Raw genomic sequence first — 21432 nt, forward strand, 5'->3', positions numbered from 1 at the left:
TTAAAGAGTAGGGCTAATTTTGTTGGAGCGCTTGGCACAGGACAAGGTGCTTTTTAGAGCCTGCCATCCTCGTCTGAAGAAGATGCGTACTCTCTTCAACTTCTTGCATTCTGAGCCTTTATATTTGAAATAAAAGTATAATTTTTAAACTGGTGTCCATGGAGTGGATGTATGTAAACTCTGATTATTGATGTGGTGCTTTGATGCTACTCACCAGCTGGGGTGTTCTCCACTTTGACTGCCTCTGTAATAGATTCCACTACTCCATCCAGATCCTCTCTTACATCTACAGATATTGTTTTTTTCCCCAAAAAATCAATAAAAATGCAATTACATAATAAAGTACAGGAACATATTTAAAGTGAGCAAACATCATGTCCTACTGTGTGTTCTTAATGTAAAGCTAGATTTATGCAAGAAAGTACATCTGCACCTTCTACATGTACACTGTGGTCCAAAGAGCAAATATCTTCCGTCGACTCTGTGACCATAAAGCATTCAGCAGTTATGCTCCGGATGGTACGAACCTCCTTACAGTCCTCCTGTTTCTTGGGTGAGAAATGAGAAATAATCAGTGATGAATTGTAACGGAAATGAATCATCCATTGACCCCACCTGGGCAGTCGAAACTCCACTAATGGACAGCATATTTTGGATTGCCATCTGTACAAGTCAGGAAAATGTGAAGGCAAAATAAATAAAACCGTGGATGCAGTAAAAAAGATGTAGACACTTACACTTTCTCCCAGATTGGCACAGTAATGTTGCTTAAACCAAGCAATGGGAGCAGGGTCTCTATGACTCTTCTGGCTTCTGGTAATAATATTAATAATGAAGTTGTCCCTTGGCATCTAGAAAGGGCAGAAGAAAGCTCTATTGCACTGAACGATAATAAAGCTGTTTACTTTCTTTTAAAAAGTCGTAACAGTTTTCATGTATTTTTGGACATTAAAAAAAAAACTTTAATTTTTAAGAATTAAAGATTTATTCCTAAGAAGTAATTAAAATTTGAAATGAAAATTAGGCAGTTTTCTACAAAACAAGGCTTATTTTACATGCATTTGTGCAAAGGATTACCTTTGTACCCCAGTTTCATATCTCTATATGGAAATGAGAAATCAAAGCCTGTAGACTTTATATATTCATATACAGTTATTATGTAACAGAACAAATGGCCACCCGTAGCTCAATTTCTTCTACAAATGTTAATAAATGTGAAACAAAGGTTGTCTGTTGTGCGACAGTGCATAATGGCCACACTCGTGGTCTTACAGAGGCTTTTCTAAAACAAGCGCAGCAGTCACTTTCCCTTGTCTCAGTCAACGTATTTCATCTAAAGGAGTTCGGTTACCCGAATATTTTCAGCTACTTCCCCTTTTATTTATCAACGTTTCCTTTTAGCTAGTTCATTCTCTATTCACTTATTCCGCATTTTAAAATATTTGTGCGGTCAGTGAAGTTAAACAGCTGTGAGGGCCCGAGTGCCGCAGGTCCCACAAACTCCCTTGACGTAGACAGACGTTTATTAGACGAACACGAATAACGAACACAGTGGCGCTCACACGAAACAGGCAAGATGAACATGAGCAACATTGAACACAGCTTACAAACATAAAGTGCACCACGTACGTCAACATTAGCGAGAACACAGACCGACAGGGATATACACACCAACCGGGGTTTAAACACACACAGACATTAGGAGAATAACCCGCTGCAGGTGTATGTGACTACATAGTCGTGGTTTCACACAAGACCATGAACTCCCACTGCAGGCGGCGGGCCGTACCACGTGACTAGTGGGGCGGGGAGCTCACTATCAGCCCACTAATTATTTCTCCGTTCAGTCACAAGTTCTCCATCATTAAAATGTGTGTTCTCATTTTAATTTCGCATATTGGCTACTTGTTTATAATACGATTCCGTTATCAAATATTTAGTATCTGCCTTTGTAGATAAAACTAAATTCTACTTACGTTTTGTTTTCGTTTCTCAGTACCTCTTATGCGTGAAGAATTGTTTGTAGTCTCTGTTGATGTTTTGTCTAAAATGATCGTCATCGGCAAATCCACTCAATAAACTGATCTGGGGTCAGAAATAGAATGACAAATTATGACATAATCGAGCGCTAAATTTTGTTCAGTGGCTGTTTAGAACAATGACAGAAGTGCAGCTGAAATGACATTATAGTCTCATATTATAAATCACATTTTAAAATCATTTCCCCCTCTTTACGCTATCATTTTGTTATCTGGCTCAGATTAAAAAATCTAAATAAATAAAGTAAATATAACCTATACATGTAAACTATATATTAATTAATTAGTAATCATTCCACATAGGTACAATTCACTCACTCTGTATTCGTTATAATCCAAAGTCATTTGAACACTCATTAAGGATCAAAATGCAACCTAAACAACAACAATAATAATAAAATCTTAAGAAATTATACCATTTTAACTGAAAATTAGGCTTATTGGTCACAATACAATGTTCAACAAAACAAGGCTTATCTTTATTCTGGTGTTTCAGTACCAAGGCTACGCAGTTATGCAAACACTTTCTTGCATAATATATGCTTATATTATGAAACTGAACAACTAGACAAACACAATTAAATGCTCCGTTCATTACTGCTTCAAATGGTTTATTATTTTTTTAAATATATTTTTTTAAAGTGCAGAATTGTAGCCCCAAAATAACCTGCATGTGGTTTTACAGGGGCTATTCCAATATGTGTTTTATAACACAACATTTCGATCTCATCTTCACAAAGGTTAATTACTGCTGAAAAGAAAAAAAGGTTAGCATACATTTTAAAAATGTTTCTTATATCTTATAAAGAACACCCAACCAAACAACCTAGCTACAAAGAGACAAGGATAAAAAACACTACATGTATTATATAGGCATACAGATTTGAAATTAATGTGGTGAGTGCAGTGGACAGGATGGAGTCTAGAATTCATCATCTGTTGAGGCATCCGTGGCAACATCCTCATATGGGTCTTCAATGTCTTCATCAGTCTCACCATAACCTGCCACCATTAGGTGGTGTGTTTCTTTCACAGCTACCAGGTCTGTCTTCAGCTCCTCAGGCTTTGGGAATACAACACTGTGCAGGCCACGGTAAGCTTGAGCAGAAATTCCTGAAGCGTAGTTTAACAAATCAAACTGGGTAATAAAAGCACCATGAAAAAACAACACAAAAAAAATTTACAATCTAACAACCAAACATCACACATCATTAAAAATAAACACAAACAATCTTACATTCTGAATGCAAGATTATATATAATCAGGCCATAAACACAACATGAATGAACATGAAATGATCATATTAATAGGGGTTTGAAAAGTAGGAGCCAGTGAAGAGTCAGGTATGAAAGCTGGGAAACATTCCTAAAGTATCTATAAATATGGCCCTTTGTAGGAAAGATCATCTGTAAAGCAGTTCAAGAACATATCTGTAAGGCAGGCTTGAACCCAGGTCACCTAAGTAACGAGACCAATAGCCTACTGGATAAGCAACAATGCTTTTAACAATGGTGGGTCCCTGTGCAGAACAGTTAGATCTTGGATCAGGTAAAACAAAAGGTAAATAACTAAACACCATGCCGAGCGTGGAAAAAGGGAGAACAAAGGACATGACAGGAAAAAATGGAAACGCAGACGCACTGAGGAAAACCAAACTAAAACTTCCCAAACAAAACCAGAAAACAGGGAGGAACGTGAATGGCTAAGGGAAGCCTTGGGAGAGAGACAGACTCCAGACGGAAAACTGGAGAGGGGAGGGAACACATAAAAACACAAACACCCTCACAGACAAGAAGTGAGGTGTAGCACGAGGGCTCACAGACTTCAATACCCAAAGCTAGTGGCTAGGAGCTTGGATCAAAACTTTAGCAAAGACCCAGCACTGAATGACGGGGTCACGGGGCTTTTATAAGGTCTAACCCAGCTGTGGGGTGTTAAACCTGATTAGTGTCGTGGTTGACTCGAGGCCTCCCTCTGGTGGCCGGAGGGGCCTTGGCCTGGTGCCAACCCTTACAGTATCCTATATGAAGTGAACTACATTAAGAAATTAATTGTTGATGTCACTTACTATTATTATTGTTAGTAGTAGTAGTATTTAGTGGGGAATCATTTTATGGTGTTGATTGGAGAATACTATTAAACAAATGAATCTTACCATCAGTAGTAGTTGATGAAATTAATAACTTATAACCATTTGGAGATGTCATTGTTGTAGTAGGTTTAGTTGAAGCTGTTGGACTTGATGTGTCAGAGTCCACTGGAGTAAGATTTACAGGTTAATATGGAGCCTCTGCAAGAATAGAAAAGTGTGGTCAGTTATAAGTATGAACTCTGTTTCTGTACTGTTCACTCTCACTGGAGATCACTTCCCATGTTTTTCTGTTTGTGTTGTATTTATACCAGGTGAAGTTCTCAGGTCTGGTGTGTATATCAGTGCAGGAACAGGGCAGCAGTACTGAATCTCCTGCGTATACAGTGATCTCTGTGATCCTGTGATGTTCCAGTGTACAGCCTTCAGCTACACCAGTTGAAGTCCTTCACTATTAATGTCTTCAGCACATGTGTGTTTCAAATTAAAAATTCAGCATTGATTTTCTTTTTGACATGGCTTAACTATCTCAAGCACACAGTGAATTGCTTTAAGCACATTATTATATGCAGAAAGCCTAATTATCTTTTACATACTTGTAAGTTACACTATACTGCTACTTCCTTTAACTAGTAGAGGGATTGTTGAGAGTAAGATTTACTCCATCACAGTATAACGATTGCTTACTTTGCTCTATTATGCTCTAGCGCTGCAGCTGATATGCATGAGATTTAACTGCACCACAATAATACATTGATTTCAAGATTTACGACCGATGGCAGTCTAAAAAGCAAATCGTAATTGTTCAAATTCTACCTTATATGTTCAGATAACATGGAGTGCCTCTTATACGTTATCAGAAATATATGACATGTCGCCTCTAACTGGACTCATATTAGATGTTTCCAGTGTTTCTTATAAAGTAGCTACTGAGTAGATATTTGATGTTCTACAGAAGTAGAGAGAAGATAACACTCACCATCAGCAGTGTGGAGCACAAGGAGCAGATAAACACACACCTGCATTCTTACTGGGTTACACACACACTACACACAGCTACAGCAGGACTGATGATACACACTGTACACACACTCAAAAATACAGTATACTGAATGTTCTGACAACTACAGTTACAGTGGAGATGAAGTGTATTCAAATGAAGTTTTGACAAACTTCTATCCCCAACACACACAACAAATATAGGGAGGCAGTAGCGTTTTATAAGTTTTTAAAAGTCATTTGGTGTGTCCTCTTTCTTCCTTAACAGCCTCACATCATAAGTGAGAATGTCCTCATTCTTACTTAAATTGGCTCGGTCCGTTGTCACAGAGATGTGGCGGCCCAGTGGGATGGACCCAAAATGACTCGCTAAGTGCTATTAGTTCAGTCCAGCACATCTGCCCCTTGTCATCTACTACCTCAGTGCTGACTGCTTGCAACCCTAACGGCATTCATTACAACAAATGGTGCATTTGAGTAACATCTGGTTAAAGTACTGCTCTAAACACAGTTTAACACAGAAGGTCTGGAACAGTCAAAAGTTGTGGGTTCAGTCTAATGATGACAGTATCACTGTGCTTGATAGAGATTTAATGGTGAGTACGGTGTCTTTATATTCTCTCCATTTAAGATAACATCTTTACACTCCCCCATCCCCTTCAGTCAGGTGTGATATGAGGAGAGAGAGATTTCCTGGTGAGTGAGCAGTACCCATCTGAACTCTGTTTCTGTACTGTTCACTCTCACTGGAGATCATTTTCACACCAGCGACTGGGACGTACATTTATTTACAGATACACACGGAACGATAACGGCACTCACAAGCATTACAAATGTCAATACGAACATGAAACAGTTGACAGTAAACAAACACGAACAGTTAACAATATCGAAAACATGTAACATTGCCACGAAACATCAACACGTTACATCCACACGCTACGTCAGCAATAACCAACACCTTGCACTCTGCCACAGGTTTATATACATTTAGACAGACGAGGTGCAGGTGTGTGCAGGTGTGGTTACAAATAGAACAGCCCTCCCACTGTACATTGCAGGCCCAACCACATGACTCGGGGAAGGCGAGCGTTCCGTGACAGCAGTTGGTTAACTGAACCAAATAATTCTAATGTATTCTCATAAACCAGATTGCATCATGTATTTTTAAAGCTTAGCTCATTTTGGATGGCTTAACACACTACTTAAAGTGATGCATCACAGTCACATACTATTGCCAATGTCTGTCTATCTATCTATCTATCTATCTATCTATCTATCTATCTATCTATCTATCTATCTATCTATCTATCTATCTATCTATCTATCATTTCACTGACAGTGTTGCTGTCCTGTACCTTGTGTACACGGTGTCCTTTTTATTGGCATCTTTCATATTATTTTACTGTTTTTTTTTTCTTTCTTGCTACTATACATTTGTGCAAAGCACTTTGAATTGCCATTGTGTATGAAAGGTGCTGTACCAAATTACATTGTCTTGCTTGTTATAAGTGACATGTGTTTGACCAAAGGCGAAGTGTTATTTAGATACTTCTAATATACATTTATTCTGGAAACTTGTAACCTGCAGATTCCTGGGAAGCAGCTGCAAGGTAGTGTAATTAAAGGTAGTGTAATTAAAGATGTCGAGTGGATATCTATAGAAAAATATACAAGTTCTTAAGCACTTTGCTTGCACAGCTTATGAAGGGTCGCTGTCTGAAATTTCTCTGTATATATATATATATATATATATATATATATATATATATATATATATACACACACACACACACACACACACACACACACACACATTACAGTTGGTAAACTAACAAACAGTAAACGGATATAAATATCAAAGGCATGCCCTTAAAGACTGAGGTAAATGACCCGTTGAATAATAATAATAATAATAATAACTGGTACTGTAGCCTGCTCTATATGTGCTTCATAAAACCTTATTAGCAAAGACTATAAAATAACTAGAACAAAAGGATCCATTTTTATCACCTCTTCCTCCTCATGCATTACTACAGGAGTGGACTATTTGATCTTTTGCAAGAGATGTATTCATCTGTATATTGGAGGAACCAAGAGAATGTTTGCTGATTGTTTTGTTGAACACCTTTGGACCATCAGAATTAAGGATTTGTCATTTCCAGTGGCAAGGCATTTTAATGCTGATGGATATTGCACTAATTTCGGTAACTTGATGAAAAACATCCCATCTACACTTTCAGAAATTTAGAAACCCATGAAACAGTGTCATGTCTTATAGCCTAAACTAATTCTACAGTCATAGCTATGGAGCAGGTGTACCTATAGACTGGTAATTCAGTACACAGTCTAAACTCATTTTAATTCTTCACCTCTATAAATGTGTAATGTGTCATTTTAAGCAGGTAAAAATAGAAACCACACTCATGTGGCTTTTCCTCTCTATTTTTAAAACAGAAATAAATTCTCACAGTGAAGTAATGGCTAAAGTCAACAATAAAGCACTTGACATAAAATGATATACACATTTATGTAACGACAGAGGCTAGGCAGGATGCACGAACGAGCCGACAAAAGTTCCGTTTATTAACATCAGACAACAGACAATGTAGCACATAGGCCAATACATGGTCAATCACCGACAACATCCACTACTAAACAGGAGAGTTATATACACGCACAGTAATGACACAAAATGAGGAGCAGGTGTGAAACACAGGGAGGGCGTGGCCATATGAATGAATATACACACACACACACACACACACACACACACACACACACACACACACACACACACAGACCCACACAGAGAAAGACGTCTGGGAGGAGGGGCCGTACCGTGACCATTTACACATATTTTTTTTTTTCATTAAAGCCAAAAGCACTACTACTAATAAATTACATGCAAAAAAGCTAATAATTCACAGAAGTATTCAAAGCATCTTTCAGCAAATTAACCCCTAATGAGGCATTTACAGTGAAGAAACAAATAAAATACATGCTATTTACTGGCGGTACATGTTTTTGTATGTTTATTTTTTGTCCATTTGCTTGATTGCATTTGTTTGTGTGTGTGTGTGTGTGTGTGTGTGTGTGTGTGTGTGTGTGAGTGAGAGCGTGTGCTTAATTTGAATTTAATTTGATGCTGGCATATTCTGTATAATCTGCATTATCCATTGGAGTGGATGCTGGTTTGGTTGTCTGACTGTGTACTACAGTGGAGTAAGTGACATCATCCTGCAGGAATAACACATTAACAATTGTTATAACACACACACACACACACACACACACACACACACACACACACGTTTACAAAAGACACATTCAGTATGATGCACACCTGTTCTTGTGCTGTTTTGCATTTCGCTTTTCGATTTACAGCTGCGTATAGGACACTCGAATCTTCCTGTAGAAACACAGAAATGAAAAATTAGCAAACTTGTGTAAACACTAAAGCACACTTTCGAAAAAATACTGTATATAAGAGTCTATACATGCACACAAATGCACAATTCAAATGCACCAATAACCTTTATGCACCTGTGACCATCATGCAAAAGGCAACAACAATATGCTATATGTGGTGTGAAATCACTGGTACGTGTCCAGAAGACCCGTTTTCATATGAATGCAGTGATAAGAGCTGTGCTCCATAAGGACACAGGTGAAGTGAAACACAGGTAGAATTTAATGGTAAATAATCCTTGTCCAAAGAAGGACAATATAACCAGCCTTAATACCTACAGGTCAGAAGCTTTAACATCAGTAGTCATGAAATGCTTCGAGAAGTTGGTTCTGTTTTACGTCAAGTCCATCACTCCCACCTCCTTGGACTGATATAGTTTTACAGAGCAATCTGCACTATGCACAGTCACAATCAACACTATGTCTGTACTCATCTGGACCTTCTAGGATCCTATGACAGAGTCATGTTTGTAGACTTCAGCTCGGTTTTCAACACAACTGAGAGTGGAACCCTGCGTCTGTCAGGGTATTTTCAACTACCTGTCAGATAGAAAGTAACTTGTGTGCCTGGAACCTTATCTGTCAGAGCCCCTATCCATCAGCACTGGGGTTCCTCAAGGCTGGACACTCTCAGCCCTCCTCTTCTCCTGCTACACCAACAAGTGCATCTCCAGCTATCATCAAGCAAATGACCCTAACAGGACTCGTTAGCAACACTGACGGGACTGCTAGTGGAGTCAAGTGGCTCGTCTGGCTTTGTGGTGCACTGAACACAACTTGGAGGTCAACATGCAAAAAACAGTAGAGATGGATGATACATTTCTGAAATAAGACAACTGTCCATCTCCCTTTGTAACTCAGTACAGTAAGTGATGTGGAGTCTGAGCTTTCTACACACCACCATCTCCACTGATTTCAAACTGGAAATCACAACAGCCATCATAAAAAACATTCATCAGTGTATCAGGAGCTCTTTATATTAGAAACTCAACATGGACCCCACACAACTAGGGAACCCCACACACTATCTGTATAAAACCCTCTGCTCAGGTATTTGGTACTGCTTCAACAAAACCTGAACTTCACAACCTGTGTTTTCCCAAAGATGGTTTAACTTAAAAAAAAATAAAAAATGAAAAAAGTGATGTATGTGCTGTATGTGATGTGTGTAATGTATGTAATGTATGTGATATGTGATCCCTTATTTGAACTGTATTGTACTAATTGCATTGTATCATCTGAACCCCCCCCCCCTCAGTATTCAGATACAAAGTAGCACTCACTTGAACAGGTGAACAAAGCACAGCAGAACAATCCTGTAAACACACACACACACACACACCATGGAAGATTTGACCTTGAAGGACATGTGCCAGTAATGATGTGGAGGTTGTTTTTCTTATGTTACAGTGGATGGTATGTGAGCATTCACCTGTGTCTCCTGCTCTCTCTTCTCTTCTGTTTGTCCCTTTCTTAGCCTCGTTTGTCCATGTCTCTGGACTACATTAGAAAACCAGACTATGTGACCCACAACTTGCATGCATGCATGTGCATGTGCATGTGCGTGTGTGCATGTGCGTGCGTGCGTGCGTGTGTGTGTGTACCTTTGTATCTCCAGTACAAGACCCCCACGAGACCCAGCAGCAGGAGGAGGACAGCTCCCACAGCAGTAGTCATGAGGATATATAATAGATCACCAGCAGGGTTTTGGACATCTGAAGGCAAACGTTATACAAATGTTATGTGTATTTGTGTGCGTGTTAGTGTTTATGTTTTTACACAGCATGCATTTTAATTGCTTTTTAAGATATTAGGAGACCATGTTGATATGCAGTAAATGCATGTTACCGTCAGTCAGAGTCTTTGCACTGTCAGTAGTGGAAGCATTAGCTGGAGCCTTTGCACTTGTTTTGACATCAAATCTTGATGTAAATTCTGTTGTTGAGATTCCTGGAGAGGGAGATGTGTTTGTTAGCATAAGATGGTGTACTGCTTTAGTACTACTTGTGTTTGCAAGTTTGGCTACAGTACTGACCCATTATAAATGTGTATAGGAACATTCAGGGTGGTTTACATTCGTGACACTAGTAGACATGTGACTGCACCTGAGTGGGGGGCAGGTGAACAAGCTCATCAGTGCATGTTTAAAAGTTTATTTAAAAACTAATTTTATAATGAATTTTATAATGAAGACTTTCCAAGTAATGATGTTTTATTAGAGTCAGCACTAATGCAATGAAATTATCCCTCTTGAGCATCGTGATACGGCCACAAAACAAATCAAATTATGTCAAAATAAAATCCCCAATGCAGTATTAAAAGTATTTAAAATATATATTTTAAATTTGTTGTGTATGTTGACCAAAAAGCTGTCAATTTGGGTGTATAGCCTGTAATTAAACTTCTGTGGTTGGGAAATACAGTTTATTATTTTATTGACAGTGTCATAGTCAGGACACATGAAGAAAAATGCCATTTTCAGGTAAAATGTGTCTTTGGACAATTGGGAAAACATCTAGTACTACGGAAGGAGTCAAAAACAGATCACTTCTATCATTTTGGGTAAAGCCTTTGTCAAACTAGTGTGACTGAGAAACAGTTTTATGCTGGTATTTTCTTAGGAGACATGATTTTGGACTCATGAAAGTTTATAAAAAAATATAACATTTTTAGGTAAAACATTTGGACAACTGGGAGCACATCTTGTACAAGGTGATAAGTCAAAAACAGTGGATTTCTGTCATTTTGTGAAGTATTGTGAAGTAAAACATTTTACATCAAAATTGTATGTCCTGACTATGACAATATCAAAGTGCCAGTGCAAAACAGTATTTCCCCAACCTCAGTAGTTTGAGGTTTCAGTTCACACAGTTCCTACTTACTGTTTGTGGATGGTCATAGTTAGGATGCATGACTCTTTAAGAAAAATGTCATTATGAGGTAAAATAGATAAAATAGTTCTTTGGACAACTGAACACATCTAGTACTAAGCAATGAATCAAAAACATGACATTTCTGTCACTTTGGGTGTATAAGATGTAGTGTGGCTGGGAAATAATTTTACACTGGCAGTTTATTGATACTGTCATAGTCCACCTATGCACTTTAGAAATAACATGAAAGACAAAATGAGGGTCAGTGACATTATGGATTGTTTCCAGAAGATTAAGTCATGATTTAAATCCCAGTCAAGTATTTTTAAAGTACAAGAGCACTTTAACCACAAATACACCCCTATAAAAATGGATGAAATGTATATTTACCCTGGACTTGTTTTAGCTGTCCTTTTGCAAACAAACACATACCAAGTGTCACATCGACCGAACTCCAAGCACACTACAACACCCAACATGCCATTCCTCGCAAGGTCAAGGACTCATCCAATCATACACATTCATTCAGATCCTCATCACCAGAATATTGACAGCACCTGTTTTCTACTTCCCACCTGTAAATAAACCTGTTTAGACCTCACCAGCATTGCGAGGTATTGCCACTAGTTTTGACTGTGCATACCGAGCGTTATTTCCTTGATTGCTTTCCTGTGTTTCGATTGTGTTTTTTGTTCTCCAGACTACTGATTTTTTTCCTACCCCTTTTGTATAGTTTGCTTGGTTTGTTATTGGTCTTTGGTTGTTGGACTCGGACTGTTTACCTGTATGATTTGGATTAGCCCTGCCTTGGCTTTCCTTGTTTTGACCCTGGTCTGTTCACCCATCAAAAGTCGAAACAAAATAAATTTTTCTCTACATCCGCGAGCATCTGGCCTTACCTGTCCCATCACACCAAGCCACATCAGTGAGAAAACACTACCCAAGTGACCTGTAGCATTCATACTATGTCCAGTATATCAGCCTTTGATGGTCTAAGAGTGCTCTTTAGGTGTAACAGGTGCTACAGGTATAATGTAACACTAGTTTGCTAAAGTTCAGTTTATTTATGAGACTATCAATGCACTAAGAATATGGATCTAAGTTACTTACCTGTAAAAGTGAGTTTGATGTATAGTTGTTCATATTCCTTATACAATCGTAATCTCCCTCATCTTCATCCGTCAGGTGTGATATGAGTAGAGAGAGATTTCCTGGAGCGTGAGCAGTACCTAGCTGAACTCTGTTTCTGTACTGTTCATTCTCACTGGAGATCACATCCCATGTTTTTCTTTTTGGGCTGTATTTCTTCCAGGTGAAATTTGCAGCTTTGGCGTGTAGGTCTGTGCAGCTGCAGGGTAGCAGTACTGAGTCTCCTGTGTGTGCATTGATGCGTTTTGTCTCCCTGTTGTGTTCCAATACGCAACCTATAGAAACACACCCCACTGTCAGACTCCACCACATTTGCTTGTTAGATTAATAAATATTTACTTTAATATTATATGATTTTTAGCATTGTTCTAATGACATTCACTCTCCTTATAACAATGATAGTTATAACTGAGCAATTTGGTTGCTCCATTTAGGTAACAATTTGAGCTTTGTTTGTTAAGTACCAGTGTAACAATTTTTTAATATTTGATCAAAATCTTCATTTCAAATTTACTAACACATTTCTTAAGAGTGTTCTTCATAAATCCTTCATAACAGCTAACACAAACCTAAATACACTTTTATAAAGGCTGATTCTGACAGACAGCTGTCATACAGTCTTCTCTTCACAACACAAACAACACAATACTGTCAGTTGATTAGGTGACATACTTCTTTCAAGGGCTATAGGTTTTTTGTTGTTGTTGGGTTGTTTTTGTTTTTGTTTTTTTTACAAGTTTTAAATATGTTTGCAGTTAAAATAACATAACTGGACCCCCCAGGAGACAGAGCTGGCTGGGAATGAGGACAGCCACTATAACCACCCCAATACCCCCAGAAGAAAATCGGGGCTGATGATCAATACCGCCACAGCGTCAGACCGCAGAGACAGAACGGGTTGGCATGTCCAGCATATAACATTAATGATTAGATGTTGCTTACCAAGTGAGGTGTGTCATCTTAGAACAGGCCAGATGCTTGCGAACAGCCGAGTTTTATTTGTAGCGGAATAAGCAACAATTGTAAAGCGAAACAGGCGTGGGTAATGGCCAGATATACACACGCCAGGGAATTGCTCAGTACACGCAATAGAACAGCAATAATACTTGGCAGGGAAAGAACGGAACCAGAGAGAATAAATAGCGTAGCAAAGATGAGACACAGGTGGCACTAGTAAACTGGTGATGAGGATCTGGTGAGGTTGTGCCGGGGAAGACGGGAGTTGCAATCACGGACTGAAGGCGGTTGTGGGACATGAGGTTACTAGGAAAACTGAGCAGATGTGAACACCTCAAACCACGTAGTACCTTCCTGTTCTTGACACTGGCTGGAGAGGCTGAAATGAAAACTCCCATATGGCTCTGTTATAAATGAACGCTTTGACAATGATTGTCCTGACACTGTATTGAAAGTGTTCTGGCCTGGTCTATAAATAAGGTGTTTTATTTTGTTACTAATAAAATGTTGATTGATCTCTAATGCCACGCCATTCTACCAGTCACAGAAAGATCAGACAATATATATATATATATATATATATATATATATATATATATATATATATATATATATATATATATATATATATATATATATATATTGTGCCACATACAACACATGCTACTGATCACATTCTTGCAGTGCTCGTCTTTGTTCAGTTTTCCACCTCATCTCATTGAGTGTCTGTGTTTAGTGAGGGGTTTGGTGTTGTCTATACAGGCAAAGGTCTGAGTAGGATCCATTCTAACAGAAATGGGACCTTACAGAGATGATCCAATTAGATTCGCATTCTAATTACATTCCCATCACATTCCTATTAAGACTTCGGTCACATCTAACTGCCACCTCGCTAATGTTTTCACATGGGTGGAGCAAAATCAGTCTGGTTAGTCTGGTTTTTCAGACATTGTGTTATAAACGAGTATAAAGATAGCAGCTTTTTTTTTTTCTTTCAGAAAGATGCAAGTAAAGCCCAGTCCTCTAGTTTTCCTCTAGTGAATTTCAACTGCATGAATTTGACACAAACATTGATCTAAATGACAGATCTATATAATATAGATTAGTGGGTGCAACATGAAATTACTCACTACCGTAAGCAGATTTCCCGCATTTTTCCCTTTTTGTATCAAAGTTACTATTACCACTAAAGTTACTATTACCAGTAAAGTTACTAATAACACGTGACTACTGATGGTGGAAGCTTCAGACGTCATTGAAGCACAGGATGAGGGTGAGACTGTTTCATAAGTTTGGCACTGTCCTATAACGTGGAAGTCAAAAGGGAGAATAAACGTTTCATAACGCCAACCTGTTGTTTTTACATAAAAAGGGAAACAATGATTTTAAACAAATTATTGCAGAGTGTAATAACTAAACATTAATGATTATCAATTTTTTTTTAATGAAATATGAAGGCGGTGGAGTGTTGTATTGTTTATGGTGCTGCGCAGTTTTGAATCTATGGCTGCTATAAATTCTGAGAACCACCAGGTGTCGCTGTTTTGTCACCAGCTTTCAATGCTCCAAAGCTTCGAATCCTTTAGCAGTACAATAAGGAAGAACCTCAAACGCTTCACAGGACTTCGTCTGCACATCATTACCAAGAAGGAAGTTAAACAGTAAACACTAGAATAACGAGCAGGCGAATAACGTTACCAAACAACAATAATCTCACGGGAGGACGAGAGAGCGCACATTCAAAGACCCACAGCCAAGACGCTAAAACAAGGGATATTTATACAAAGATTAACGAATGCAAACTAGACAAAGATGAAAACAGTGACAGGAAAACCAAACGAGGGGTCGGAACAGAAAAACCAAAACAAAGAAGCACCGGACACGCACGAACAGAACTAGGAACACCTAAACAAAGCACGCGGGAAAGCATCTCCATGGGAACCGCGATGTCAGGGAGGAGGTGATGGTGAAAGATGAGCTGAAACCTGCCTAGGTGACGATTTACAGGCCATGTGTGTTAAAACCTGAGACATTCTTACTTGAACTGCACAAGATATTTGTTACAATTAAAGGAGTATTTGACCATCACTGAACTAAACATTACTGGTTATGTGCACAGATGACAGCACAACAACAAATATGACAGCAGAAAGTCTACAAGTAACTCAGACAACCAAGACTTTGCTAGTGTGGATACATAAGAAAACCTTAAAGCTGGATTTATCATTTGCAGTTGGATTTGGATCAAAAACAGTGTTTTACCTTTAATAGTGAGTCTGATGTCTTTATAGTTCCACTGGTTAAGATAACACCTGTAGTCTCCCTTATCCTCTTCAGTCAGGTGTGATATGAGTAGAGAGAGATTTCCTGGAGAGTGAACAGTACCCATCTGAACTCTGTTTCTGTACTGTTCACTCTCACTGGTGATCACGTCCCATGAGTTTCTGTTTGTGTTGTGTTTCCTCCAGGTAATATTCTCAGGTTTGGCGTGTGGGTCAATACAGGAGCAGGGCAGCAGTACTGAGTCTCCTGTGTATGCAGTGATGTAGTCTGTCCTCCGATTCCCTACTAGCATGCAGCCTGCAGAAACACACCAGATAAAGGCCTTCAGTATTAAACATGGCCGCACATGTACATGTAAAATGGTTATTATTATTATATATGACATACTCTGTTATTATTATTATATATGACATACTTAATTATTATTATATATCACATACTCCATTATTATTATATATGACATACTTAATTGCTCCAGGTCCAGTCACCTGATGGTACTGATGGTACCAGCCAACTGATGATGGTACTGGAAATCACTAAGAGATTTCCCAATAGATGTTGGTATGATGGATGCATGACCATCAAGATATAAGATGTAAATGTCTGATTATAATGATTATTGATTGTCTTTGCCTCCCTCCTTCCTTCTCTCCCTCTCCCACCCCACTAAAGTTATTACCACTAAAGTTACTATAACCACTAAAGTAAATATAACCACTAACATTACCACTAAAGTTACTAATAACATGTGACTAATCTTGTTTGAATCTTCAAACATCACAGATACACAGGATGAGGTTGAGACTGTTTCATAGGTTTGGCACTCTCCTATAACTTAGAAGCTTTATCTTTTTACTAAAAAATTGGAAATGTGCAAATTATAGAAGCCAAAGGGGAGAGTAAATGTTTCATAACGTCAACCTGTTGTCTCCCAGTATAGTTTTGTATTATGTTTTCACATAAAAAGGGAAACAATGATTCTAAACTAATTATTGCAGAATTTAATTACTAAACATCATTACTGATCATTATTTTTTTAATGAAATATGAAGGCGGTGGAGTGTTGTATTGCGCAGTTTTGAATCCATGGCTGCTATAATTTCTGAGAACCACCAGGTGTCGCTGTTTTGTCACCAGCTTTCAATGCTCCAAAGCTTCGAATCCTTCAGCAGTACAATAAGGAAGAACCTCAAACGCTTCACAGGACTTCGTCTGCACATCATTACCAAAAAGGAAGTAAAAACACATCTGCAGATAAAAACACACCTGCATTCCACAACACACTACACACAGCTACAGCAGTAACGCTGCTATACATCTTATACACTCTACAAAACTACAGGAACACTCTGAAAACTGCAGCCCAGACTACAATCTGTTTGTGGGATTCACCACACAACTATGACCTGGAACTCTACAACTCTCAGTAGAACTCCACTGAAATTCTCCACCCACTAATATCCACAGTAGAGGGGACGTGTTCAAGTGCAAAATAAATTATTCCTCCACTTCTTTCTCTCTCACATACAGACTAAATGTAACAGTGAAACAGTGTCTTTCTAGTGTCATCACTTCCTCCTGAGCTTCCCAGTGTTCAGTCCCCATCCTCAGTAAAGTGATCCTGCAGTAAGAAGTAGTGCTACACAGTGATCCCCCTCAGCACTGTTTGGTCACATCATTTCACTCCTGCACATAAAGTGATCAGAGGGCCAAACTGAATGTGTAGCTTAGCAAATATTAGACAGATCAGACAGGAAGAGCTCTAGACTACATGCTGATCAAAATAAACATTGATCATTTAATCAGGTAAACATGAGGATGGTCTGATATTCATATTATTCATAAAGTACAGGTGAAATGCAGCAGTCTATGATCATGTTGTAGTTTTCATACTATTAAGAAAAAACTACTTAAGTGAAGCTGTGAAATCCACCCACTAACACAGAACCACTAAAGGAGTCACGAAAGTAAAGACCACTTTGGATGTAGACAGTACAATGTCATCACAACCCAACAGTTATCACAGGAAGTAGAAACATTTTCTCACCTTTTCTCTTAGTTACTTTGTTCTTTTTGTTGTTAAAGCTGCCAAAAGCTGTTTAACAACTGTTTGATGATGGTGGATATCTGTAAAGTAACTAATTGAGGCTATAGGCTAGTGTGCACTGCACTGTTACAACAACAACAACAAAATAAAATTAAAACTGTAAAAAGACAAAACCCCCAGCATGGGCTGTCTAAGCCTCCTGGCCAATTGATGAACAAATGAGGAATAAATAACACAAACAGAAATAAACAAGTGAGCACATTTCCCACGTAGCACCCAGTGCAACCAGATTAGCAATAAATATGTCAGGAGGAAGAGGTGCATACTGGGAATTATCACAACTGTAAACTGGTAGCTATGACTATGGTGGCATCAGAATAACTTGGGACTAAATAAGAAAAGTCTTTAAACTGGAGTCACTGGAGTGAATTTATGCTGCCAGAGTCAGTTAGTGAGTGACTGATTAAACCATGAAGTCCAGAGCTAGATCACTGACACTGATGAGGATTTGGAGACTGTTTGACAATCTTCGTGGGTGAGTGAAAGAAGTAAACATTTCGCTCACACACCACTCTGAGAAACAGCACAGCAGAATTTTAAGATCACCAACCCAAAAAGGAAGCATGCGCATATGCATGTCTGTGTGTGTGTGTGTGTGTGTGTGTGTGTGTGTGTGTGTGTGTGTGTTATTTATGTATTGCTAAAGTGCATCAAGTTTAGCAATACATATGTGAGAAGGAAGAGGTGCATACTGGGAAACTGTACTGTCTTTATGGTTTTAATTTTTTTTTATTTGTTCATTTTTTATTTGTAAATTTTTCTAAGCCTCTAGGATAAGAAGAACAACATAGGAGAACTTGAAGCCCAAACACCCAACAAGAAGAGAGAGAGAAAGAGAGAGAGAGAGAGAGAGAGTGAGTGTGAGTGTGAGTGTGAGAGAGAGCAGGGCAGGGTGGGGGAGGGGGTGTTTTTGCATCTACAAGTATCACTTTGAATGTACATTTACTGTGTGTGTAAAAGTGTCTTTCTCCAAGTCCTTCAGATGTGGATCTGGCCATCCTGCAACAGCTGTGCATGTTTTGTGTGTGTGTGTGTGTGTGTGTGTGTGTGTGTGTGTGTGTGTGTGTGTGTGTGAGCCAGAGAGAGAGAGAGAGAGAGAGAGAGAGAGAGAGAGAGAGAGAGAGAAAGAAAGAAAGAGAGAGACAGTATTAGTTATGTATTGTTAAACTGATAAACAGTGCTCCAAGTTTGCTAGGAGGAAGAGGTGCTTGCTGGGAAACTGTACTGTTTTTGTGATATTACAGTTTTTTGCAAGACACAAAAACAAGGACATGTGACAATAATTGAAACCACTAACTCATGTAGCCCAGCTCCTGACCTGTTATACTAAACCAAAAGCACCTTCTCTGATTTACACTCATTTTGTATTTCTAAAACACATTTTTTTTCAATACGCTAAACACAATTCTCTATATTGGACACATCATTTCTTATAGAAAACCCTCAAATGCAAATGATGCATCCATTTATCAATTAACCAAACCCAGTACTCATAGGTGAAGACAATTATGACTAATTTGTACATGGAGCACTACACTATTTGTAGAGCCTGAGCACTATAAAGAGGCCACAGGGTCAATGTCTTGGTTGGATATCAATGGAGGCCAATATTGGAAAGAGAGGATGAGGACGAGGAAGAGCAACCATCACAGATGAGCTTTGGGCCACTTTGGTTGACCATATGGTTAAGCATGTGCTGTGTTTCAGGAAAGCTGAGCAGGGGTCCAGCCTAATCTGAGTCACTACACTGTACGAAGTGTCAGGAAGTACTATAGTAAGTGTCCCTGAGCAACATGGGGGTAAACCATATAAACAGGCTAAAACAAACAAACAAACACTGTCTTCACATTGGGAGACAGCTGTCTGGCTAGCAGTCAAACAAGTCAGTACTACTCTATATTACCATGGAGACCAGAGGAGGGGCAGACCTCCTGATTGAAATGGATTTATTCAGTACCAGTCCAGCTCTTTAACCCGCAGGGAGTGAGCTCTGCCCCTCCTCTGGTCTCCATGGTAATATAGAGTAGTACTGTCTTGTTTGACTGCTAGCTCAATAAGGGATATGATGGGCATGTCAAAATTCATGAGATCAGAATCCTCTGTAGTCTCTCCCCCAAACCCACCCACACTCGGGAAAACACACAGAAGCACCAAACACATACATCATACACCACATGTAAAGGACAGTACCACATATACAATCAACTACAATGAGGTGTGACCTCTGTCACAGGCAGCTGGATACAGAAGTGGGTAGTGGACAAGAGCTGCATCATACACAGAATGAACAAGTGAGGAATAAATAACACAAACAGAAATAAACAAGTGAGCACATTTCACATACCACACCATAATAAAAAACGTTTTTTATAAATGTACAGATTTATAGAGCAAAATTATCCTTGTAAGAGTCACAATACTCTTGTACTTTTCTTATTTCTCAATTTTGTCAGTCTTACTAAAGTCCCTACAATTCCTACCTTATGCTGGTCTTAAGTAACTAATCAGCAATTAGCAAGTAATTAGCAGCGGTTCCTCTCTACTGGACCGAACCACAGCGCAGATTTCAGTGCCACTTAACGGAACAAGTCGGCGAAGAATCAAATTTACTTTATTCTCCCTTAACTCGGGTGGACAAGACATGTTTGGAGTCCATATTTCGCTCCTTTAAAACAAAACGCTGCTAATATTGCTAACAAACACCGGAAGCCAACAGCAACGATAGCTAATAGGATTTGTAAATAAGTCAGATATCGAGCTACATGTCCTCAAACCTCATCCAGGTCGCTTCCCGGTGACGTGTTTCTTCACTTGTCTAGTTCACAGTGAGTTATACGACACACCGACTAGTCTGGGAGACATTTATTAACACTTGGATGCGGTTTGACCGGCTTGAGAGAAGTTTGTGGGTATCTATTTACGAAGACTATATTTGAGTTTCTGTTGACCTCCAGTGTTTGTTAGCATTTAACAGCTTTTGTTCTAAAATAAAGAGGCAAAATTTGGACTTCAAACATTTCTTGGTCGATAGACAGAATCTGGGATAAGTGGTGAGTTGCTGCTCTCTGCTGCTCCCAGATATAAATACCTTTGTGCAAATGAATGTATGAGGATGACAACACCTGTAGAGAGAAGGTAACACTCACCATCAGCAGCGTGGAGCACAAGGAGCAGATAAACACACACCAGCATTCTTACTGAGTTACACACACACTACACACAGCTACAGCAGGACTGCTGATACACACCGTACACACTCTTCAATACAGTCTACTGAATGACTTCACAGCTACACTTATAGTCGAGAGGAAGTGTATTCAGATGAAACTGACAAACTAACCACAACACACACACACACACACCAAATGTAGAGAGGCGTTAGGTTTTGTAAGTTGTCATGTGGTATGTCCTCTTTCTTCTTTATCAGTCAGTGATCTATCAGATATTCTCACATTGTCAGTGAG

The 21432-nt window shown here is 38.9% G+C and overlaps 1 protein-coding gene and 1 long non-coding RNA gene across 2 annotated transcripts; both read right to left on the bottom strand.

The window, feature by feature from the left end:
* Positions 1 to 213: 213 nt before the first annotated feature.
* LOC145660422 (uncharacterized) lies at positions 214 to 2088 on the bottom strand. Its single transcript, XR_014126787.1, has 4 exons — positions 1977 to 2088; positions 738 to 851; positions 434 to 548; positions 214 to 286 (listed from the first exon to the last, which is right to left on the bottom strand). It is a non-coding gene; the product is annotated as an uncharacterized LOC145660422 (long non-coding RNA).
* Positions 2089 to 7692: 5604 nt separating this feature from the next.
* On the bottom strand, positions 7693 to 21223 carry LOC118240909 (uncharacterized). Its single transcript, XM_081724823.1, has 9 exons — positions 21115 to 21223; positions 15841 to 16158; positions 12583 to 12896; positions 10448 to 10549; positions 10204 to 10314; positions 10032 to 10099; positions 9883 to 9915; positions 8475 to 8540; positions 7693 to 8368 (listed from the first exon to the last, which is right to left on the bottom strand). The coding sequence occupies exons 5-9, from the start codon at positions 10274 to 10276 to the stop codon at positions 8255 to 8257; spliced, it is 354 nt and encodes a 117-aa protein (XP_081580949.1). The 5' UTR covers positions 10277 to 10314; positions 10448 to 10549; positions 12583 to 12896; positions 15841 to 16158; positions 21115 to 21223; the 3' UTR covers positions 7693 to 8254.
* Positions 21224 to 21432: the final 209 nt, after the last annotated feature.

The sequence above is a fragment of the Electrophorus electricus genome, chromosome 2 (genome assembly GCF_041902795.1).
Source record: "Electrophorus electricus isolate QZ-2024a chromosome 2, ASM4190279v1, whole genome shotgun sequence".
Classification (NCBI taxonomy): domain Eukaryota; kingdom Metazoa; phylum Chordata; class Actinopteri; order Gymnotiformes; family Gymnotidae; genus Electrophorus; species Electrophorus electricus.